General features: G+C 40.0%; 1 gene segment (V, D, J or C); it reads left to right on the forward strand.

The window, feature by feature from the left end:
* Positions 1 to 4,592: 4,592 nt before the first annotated feature.
* Positions 4,593 to 5,203, forward strand: LOC130882818 (Ig heavy chain V region PJ14-like). The segment is given in 2 exon segments: positions 4,593 to 4,638; positions 4,722 to 5,203. Coding segments are annotated over 2 exon segments (528 nt in total).
* The last annotated feature ends 3,528 nt before the right edge of the window (positions 5,204 to 8,731 follow it).

The following is an 8,731-nucleotide window of genomic DNA, read 5'->3' on the forward strand; positions in this document are numbered from 1 at the left end:
TGGACTTAACAGACATCTATAGAATATTCCACCCAAATATGAAAGAATATACCTTCTTCTCTGCAGCTCATGGAACCTTCTCGAAAATTGACCACATACTCGGTAACAAAGCAAACATCCACAGTTACAGAAAATATTAGTGACCACCTGTATCTTATCAGATCACCATGGATTAAAGCTAGAATTCAACAACAATGCTACCCCCAGAAAGCCTACAAACTCATGGAAACTGCACAGTCAACTACTGAACCATACCTGGATTGAGGAAGAAATAGAAAGAAATTAAAGTCTGCCTTGAATTCAATTAATATAAAGAAACAACATACTCAAACTTATGGGCCACTATGAAAGCAGTCCTAAGAGGAAAGTTCATAGCCCTAAGTGCCAACTTAAAAAAAAAAACAGAGAAAGCACACATTGGATACTTAACAGCCCACCAGAAAGCTCTAGAAAAAAAAAAGAAGCAGATTCACCTAGGAGGAGTAGGAGACTGGAAATGATCAAACTGAGGGCTGGAATCAACAAAATAGAATCACAGAAAACAATTGAAAGAATTAATGAAACAAAAAGCTGATACCTGGAGAAAATCAACAAGATTGATAAACCCCTATCTAAACTAATCAAATGGCAGAGAGAGAATTTGCAAATTAATAAGATCAGAAATGAAAAGGGGGACATAACCACAGACACAGAGGAAATTCAGAGAATCATTAGATTTTACTACAAAAGCCTGTATGCCACAAAACTGGAAAATGTAAAAGAAATTGACACTTTTTTAGATAAATACAATATACCAAAGTTAAACCAGGACCAGGTGAACAACCTAAATAGACCTGTTAGTCGCGAAGAATTGGAAGCTGTTATCAAAAACCTCCCTTTCCGGTATATATTCCACACTGAACTCCCAAGTTACCAATGAGGAGCAGAAGGAGGGAGAACATGACCAAGGAAGTCAGGACCACGAGGGGTGCACCCACCCACTGAGACAGTGGGACTGATCAATTGGGAGCTCACCAAGACCAGATGGACTGTGACTGAAAAAGCATGGGATAAAACCGGACTCTCTGAACATGGCGGACAATGAGAGCTGATGAGAGGCCAAGGACAATGGCATGGGGTTTTGATCCTACTTCATGTTCTGGCTTTGTGGGAGCCTAGCCAGTTTGGATGTTCACCTTCCTAGACCTGGATGGAGTGGGGAGGACCTTGGACTTTCCACAGGGCAGGGAACCCGGACTGCTCTTCAGACTGGAGAGGAAGAAGAAGAGGAGTTGGGGGAGAGGGAGAGGAGCAGAAGGAGGGGGAGGGAAATGGGAGGCGGGGAGGAGGCGGAAATTTTTTTTTTAATAAAAGATAAATAAAAAAAAAACCTCCCTTTCAAAAAAAGTCCAGGACCAGATGGTTTCAATGCGGAATTCTACCAGATCTTCCAAGAAGACCTAATACCTATACTCCTTAATGTATTTCACAATATAGAAACAGAAGAGTCATTGCCAAATTCCTTTTATGAAGCTACAGTTACTCTGATACCAAAACCACACAAAGATTCAACCAAGAAAGAGAATTACAGGCCAATCTCACTCATGAACATTGACACAAAAATCCTCAACAAAATACTGGCAAACTGAATCCAAGAACACATTACAAAAATTATCCATTATGATCAAGTAGGCTTCATCTCAGAGATGCAGTGCTGGTTCAACCTATGCAAATCTATCAATGTAATCCATCATATAAATAAACTGAAAGAAAAAAAAACATATGATCCTTTCATTAGATGCTGAAAAAGCGTTGGACAAAATTCAACATCCCTTTATGATAAAAGTCTTGGAGAGATTAGGGATAAAAGGGTCATACCTAAATATAATTAAAGCTATTTACAGCAAGCCGACAGCTAAAGTCAAATTAAATGGAGAGAAACTTAAAGCCATCCCACTAAAATCAGGAACATGCCAAGGCTGTCCACTCTCTCCATACCTCTTCAATATAGTGCTTGAAGTTTTAGCAATAGCAATAAGACAACATAGGTGATCGAGGGGATTCGAATGGGAAAGGAAGGAGTTAAACTTGAGTTATTTGCAGATGATATGATAGTGTACATAAACGACCCCAAAAACTCCATCAAAGAACTCCTACAGCTGATAAACACCTTTAGTAACGTTGCAGGATACAAGTCAACTCAAAAAAATCATTTGTCCTCCTATACACACAGGATAAAGAAGCAGAGAGGGAAATCAGAGAGGCATCAGCTTTTACGATAGCCAAAAACAGCATAAAATATCTTGGGGTAACTCTAACCAATTAAGTGAAGGATCTATTTGACAAGAACTTTAAGTCTTTGAAGAAAGAAATTGAGGAGGATACCAGAAAATGGAAGGATCTCCATTGCTCTTGGATTGGGAGGATCAACTTAGTAAAAATGGCAATTCTACCAAAGGCAATTTATAGATTCAATGCAGTCCCCATCAAGGTTCCATCAAAATTCTTCACAGATCTTGAGAGGACAATAATCAACTTTATATGGAAAAACAAAAAACCCAGGATAGCAAAAACAATCTTATATAACAAAGGAACGTATGGAGGTATTACCATCCCTGACTTCAAACTCTATTACAGAGCTACAGTAATGAAAACAACGTGGTACTGGCATAAAAACAGAGAAGTCGACCAATGGAATCGTATAGAAGACACGGATTTTAACCCACAAACCTATGAATCTTGGGGGTGATGTGGGATGGAGGTAAGGGGAGATGGGGAGAGAAAAGTGAGAAGGAGAGGATGGGGGGAACTTGGGGAAACGGGATGATCGGGATAAAGGAAGGTTGGATAGGGGAGCAGGGAAGCACATATCTTAGTTAAGGGAGCCACCTAAGGGTTGGCAAGAGACTTGAACCTGGAGTGGCTACCAGGTGCCCAGGGCAATGTCCCCAGTTAGTTCCTTGGGCAGCTGAGGATGGGGAACATGAAATGACCCTATCCTATATCCATACTGATGAATTTCTTGCATATCACCATAGAAACTTCATCTAGCGATGGATGGAGATAGAGACAGAGACCCACACTGGAGCACAGGACTGAGCTCCCAAGATCCTAATGAGGAGCAGAAGGAGGGAGAACATGAACAAGGAAGTCAGGACCACGAGGGGTGCACCCACCCACTGAGACATTCGGGCCGATCTATTGGGAGCTCACCAAGGCCAGCTGGACTGTGACTGAAAAATCATGGGATAAAACCGAACTTTCTGACCATGGCGGACAATGAGAGCTGATGAGAGGCCAAGGACAATGGCACGGGGTTTTGATCCTACTTCATGTTCTGGCTTTGTGGGAGCCTAGCCAGTTTGAATGTTCACCTTCCTAGACCTGGATGGAGTGGGGAGGACCTTGGACTTTCCACAGGGCAGGGAACCCTTACTTCTCTTTGGACTGGAGAGGGAGGAAAAGGAGTGGCAGGAGGGAGAGGAGCGGGAGGAGGGGGAGGGAAATGGGAGGTGGGAAGGAGGTGGTAATTTTTTTTTCAATAAAAATAAATAAATAAATAAATAAATAAATAAATAAATGACACAAATTGTGATGTCTCTAATGCCAAGTAAGACAGACAGGTTGGTTTCAGCTCTGCAATTTTCTTCCCTGGTGATTTGCATTAACAAGACACAGGGAAAGACACAAGAAACTCTTAAATCTATGCCATGATTATCATTCAAGTCACAGGGTTCCCCATGTTTATATCTGCCTTACATTCCACTTCTTGTTATCACTTAATGTTCTCTGTCTTGTTATTACTTCAGTGAATATAACCCTCAAACCTGGTGCACACTGTTGTTTTTCATGAAGTGTTATGAAGTAGCTTATCTTCCTATAACGTACCAAAGCAACAATCATATTTAGGAACCTCAGACTGGCTACAAGCTGAGGAGAGTGAAAGAGAAAGATATAAAAGTACATGGCTAGAATGACGCAAATCAAGAGTAACAGAAACTAGTGTCCAGGTAGGGTGTTCCTAAGTGAGAAGGTGATATTGAGCCTAATAATATGGGACCCAAATCGGTACCACAGATTTCCTTACAGATAAACATGGGAAATCACATGTATGAAATGTGTGTGAGCTGCTTCCTTACAAGTTATTTCCTGAGAAGTTATAAGAATGAGACATCTTCACAGACACCAAGACAAAGAATTTTAATTAGTTCCTTAAACAGGATTTCTGATCACTAAAAGTACAATATCATTTAAATTCTCTACTGAGAGTAACAGAGATACATAAATCCATTAAGAACCTGGTATTCTCCTCTGCCTGCACTGAATGAATGTGAACCTAGATAATGTAAACACTTTCATGTTTTGCTTCTAAGACCTGTACAGTATGACTTTTAATATTTCCTGTTTTGTTGGAATTGGAAATCCAGACAGCATCACAGCAATGATCCTGAGGTTCAATGTCGAGTACCTCTAAGATGCACAAAGCAAATGCCTGTGCTTGTTTTTATGCATCTGGAACCTCCCCCAATGCAAAGCAGTACTCTAGCTCAAGATGAAGTCCAAGGCCAAACTGAGAGGCCCCATCTCCTTCTGACTAGAGCCTCCAACACAGCATGGCTGTCCTGGTGCTGCTCCTCTGCCTGGTGACATTTCCAAGCTGTAAGTGCTTCAAGGTTTCAGGAAAGGGATCCAGGATTTAATATATAGATTATGTGACTGATGGTGTTGTTGCTTGTCCCTAGATGCCCTGTCCAAGATACAGCTGAAGGAGTCAGGACCTGGCCTAGTGCAGCCATCACAGACCCTGTCTCTCACTTGCACTGTCTCTGGATTCTCATTAACCAGCTATGGTCTAGGCTGGATTCGCAAACCTCCAGGAAAGGGTCTGGAGTGGATGGGAAGAATATGGAGTGGTGGAAGCACAGAGTATAAATCACCTCTCCAGTCCCGAATCACCATCACCAGGGATACCTCCAAGAGCCAAGTTTTCTTAAAACTGAACAGTCTGCAAACAGATGACACAGTCATGTATTACTGTGCCAAAAGCACAGTGAGAGAACTCCAGTGTGAGCCTGCACAGAAACCTCCATATGGAGACACTCATGACCAGCAGGGGGCGATGGGGACCAACAGGGTCTCCCAAGACCAGTATGTTCTAGACTATGCTGCATGGGCAAATGTTTCAATATTAGAATCTGTATTTTTCTTTTCCAAACACAGATAAAGAAAAATCTTCTAGACGCATCTCTTCACTGTCGTAGTTTAATAAACCATCTATTTGTTCAAATACTGTAACAAATAGCTTTTCCCCCAAGCCCTGTAAGCTAACAATCTGCTTCTTGTTATTAGATAGAATGACATAAACATTTATATAGTTTAGATACACACACATACATACATATTCATACATTTTCTTATATATGCAGATATTTAAAGGAGTCAGCAGTTATGACACTTGTTGATGTTAGGTTCAGTTATAAGCTAGAGAACTTTAAAAGAGCTGTAATTTGTCCTCTTTGTTTTTGTACCTGTGATAGAGAAACCACAGCTTCCCTAATTTAAAGTCATTTTTTCACAACACCCTGGAAACTAAAATACCCATAGTTTCCTTCTACTCCAAAAAGGTACCATAAAAGGATAAAATTGATTATTGCTTTTAACAGATCCCATTTCATGCATTTGCACCTTGGTAAAAATTAACTTTCCCATAAGACTTATAAACAGTGTTCCTCAGGAAAAACAAATAGTTATTGTTTGGGGTCTGTCTAACTATAAAACTGACTTTATCGATATATGAAAAGAGGATATGTTCTTATTAACTTTGGTCATCTTCCATACAACTTATTTTTGGGATAATCATTCCCAACTAACTGATTAATCTTCTCACTCTACACTGTCCAAACCATGATCAGACTTTCCTAAATTTACTTTTCCTAAGATGAGCTTCTTAAGTTGCACAGGGTAAGTGTTCATCTTGTGCTCTTGATGCCTGGCTATTACTGACAAGGCCCTCCATGTTCATGCAGATTGATTTGATATTTCAACTGTTGAGAACTGAGCTGCAGCAAACATAAAAGGGAAGGTGGCCACTGCTCATCTGTGCATTTGGGAAGCAACCCAGAGGTTCAGAGAGCATACTGTTCTGGCAGGGAAACAGTTTCAATTTCTGGCACCCACAATGGGTAAGTCATACCTACCTGTAAATCTGGAGAACCCATGGTCTCCATTGGACTGCATGCACACTACACTACTCACACAGAAACATACACACATAATTAAAAACATAATATCTGATTTTCTCTTCCACTGTTGAGAGTTAACTGAACGTGAATACTCTATGGTTTATATGAAGCTTTGATACTTATAGAAAATTTCAAAAAGTAAAAAATTAGGACCTTTAATTCCTCACTTTTTTGTTTCATCCAAGAGATAAGTCTCATTTTTCTTCTCAGATATAACTCATTTCTATCACTTGTCTGAAATTTGAGTCTAAGGATAGCACATAGCTCTAATGCCCTCACGAACAGACATTTTTCTGCATGCCATCCTCTCTTTTGGTTCTTTCATCTTGGCCAATGCATGTGGACAGAGTAGGTTGCATAGAACAAGCATCTTTGGTCAACATAAAAAATGAAAATTAAAGCCAAAAGGATAAGTTGCTTGTAACCAATAATTCAAGACCCATTTACTAAACAAAATAAAGAAATCCGAGTGCTATGGGGATGGAGAGAAATGAGCCTCGTGCCTTGTTAAGGGAACATGGTTCTGTTACATTACTGTAAAGGAGTTAAAGAACCACAAAAATTGTGTACACAAGAACACATGCCCAATATTCTTACTTCTATGTGAGGATCTGAAAAAAATGACATATTCAATTAAAATAGATTATTGCGTTTTAATGATTATTTCCATATACCACTGCTATACTGTCTCTCACTGCTGGACTCTCTATAAGTGAAGCCTGGGGTGTCAAATCTCACAGAGATGCCCAAAATTAATTGTGATTGTAGCTATCACATCCCTATAATTTCATTTAATTGTTTTCAGTATGGCAATTGTCCATAAATAAAAGTGGGCACAGAAGTTACATTGGTTATATTTGTGTAAATTAATTTATTGAATTAATGTGGCCATACAATATTTTGTGCAGTTAAATATCAGCATCCTGCAAAGTTTTCAAGTGAATAAACACCTATAAAAATATTATATTCTAAGACTATAAAAAGAAAACTATTCATTGATCCCTTGAAACACCTTTCATGATTGCCTTGTATGATTATTTAGTGAACATGGGGCAATTTTATTCACAATAGTTATGCTCACTTAATGAGTTCATTGCATTGCTCACTAGCCAATGGCCTTTGTTACACTTGGACAGATATTGACTGATTTTTTTTCTAATTGAAGCAGACTCTCCTAGCCGCTGTGTTCTCCATTCTAGTGGATTATTTTTCTCCAGGCTCTCACATTCATCTTCTGTCTTCAGGCATAAGGAATCTCTCTTATACAATATCTTTTTATATCCCATGGTATTGATAATAACCACAAAGCATGTATCTGTTAAATTTATTTACTAATGAATTTAAAATAAATTTTAAGATAGAATTTTACATGGAATATATAAATCTTCATGTTGCTATTATCCACCTGCAATACAACCCCTACGTATTCCATAAGCCTGGGCAACGTAGATAACATTTCTAAATCTCTTTGCTGACACTTACCAATGGGAAATCCTGAAATCCCTACCTACTGTCCACAACATGGAGCACTCTGACATGAAGCCCTAAGATTTTTCATAATGCACAAAAACACTTGTATTCAGAATTGTAGGATGTGGACACTGGTCCGTATCTGCAGGCTTTATCAGAGAAGACCATGCTGTAAATATTGGGCTGCAATTTGGTCAAGGTTAGGCAACAGTTCTCATGTTTTCCTGATTCTCAGATAGTTTAGAGACATTCCTGTTTATTCACATGAGACAAATTATCCAGAAAATTTGAAATATAATGTTTGGATTCTCATTGCTAAAATATATTCTGTTTCAATTAAATGGGCAAAATATAACATTTCAGACTAGGCTCCCCCAAAGCCAGTACATGAAGTAGAATCAAAACCCAGTGCCATTGTCATTGGCTTTTCAGTCAGTACTCATTGTCCACCACATTCAGGGAGTCCAGTTTGATCACATGCTCCATCAGTGCCAGTTCATCTGGCCTTGGTGAGCTCCCATTAGATCATCCCCAAAGTCTCAGTGGGTGGGTGCACCCCTCGCGGTCCTGACTTCCTTGCTCATGTTCTCCCTCCTTCTGCTCCTCATTTGGACCTTGGGGGTTCAGTCCAGTGCTCCAATGTGGGTCTCTGTCTCTATCCCCATCCATCTCCAGATGGTGATATTCGAGATAATCATCAGTGTGATGGTGGGGAAAGGCCAGTTCAGGCACCCACTCCTCTTCTGCCCAAAAACCTAGCTGAGGATATCCCCATGGATTGAGCTCCCAATGTCCAGTTGAAGAGCAGAAGGAGGGAGAAGATAAGCAAGAAAGTCAGGACCGCAAGAGGTTGGTCCACACACGGAGACAGGGTGCCTGATCTAATGGGAGCTCACCAAATCCAGCTGGACCAGGACTGAATGAGCATGTGGTCAAACCGAACTCTCTGAATGTGACTGCCAATGGAGGCAGACTGAGAAGACATTGATAATGGCACCAGAACATGTTTCTACTGCATGTACTGGCTTTTGGGGACTTTA

Source organism: Chionomys nivalis, chromosome 10 (assembly GCF_950005125.1).
Source record: "Chionomys nivalis chromosome 10, mChiNiv1.1, whole genome shotgun sequence".
In the NCBI taxonomy this organism is placed as follows: Eukaryota; Metazoa; Chordata; class Mammalia; order Rodentia; family Cricetidae; genus Chionomys; species Chionomys nivalis.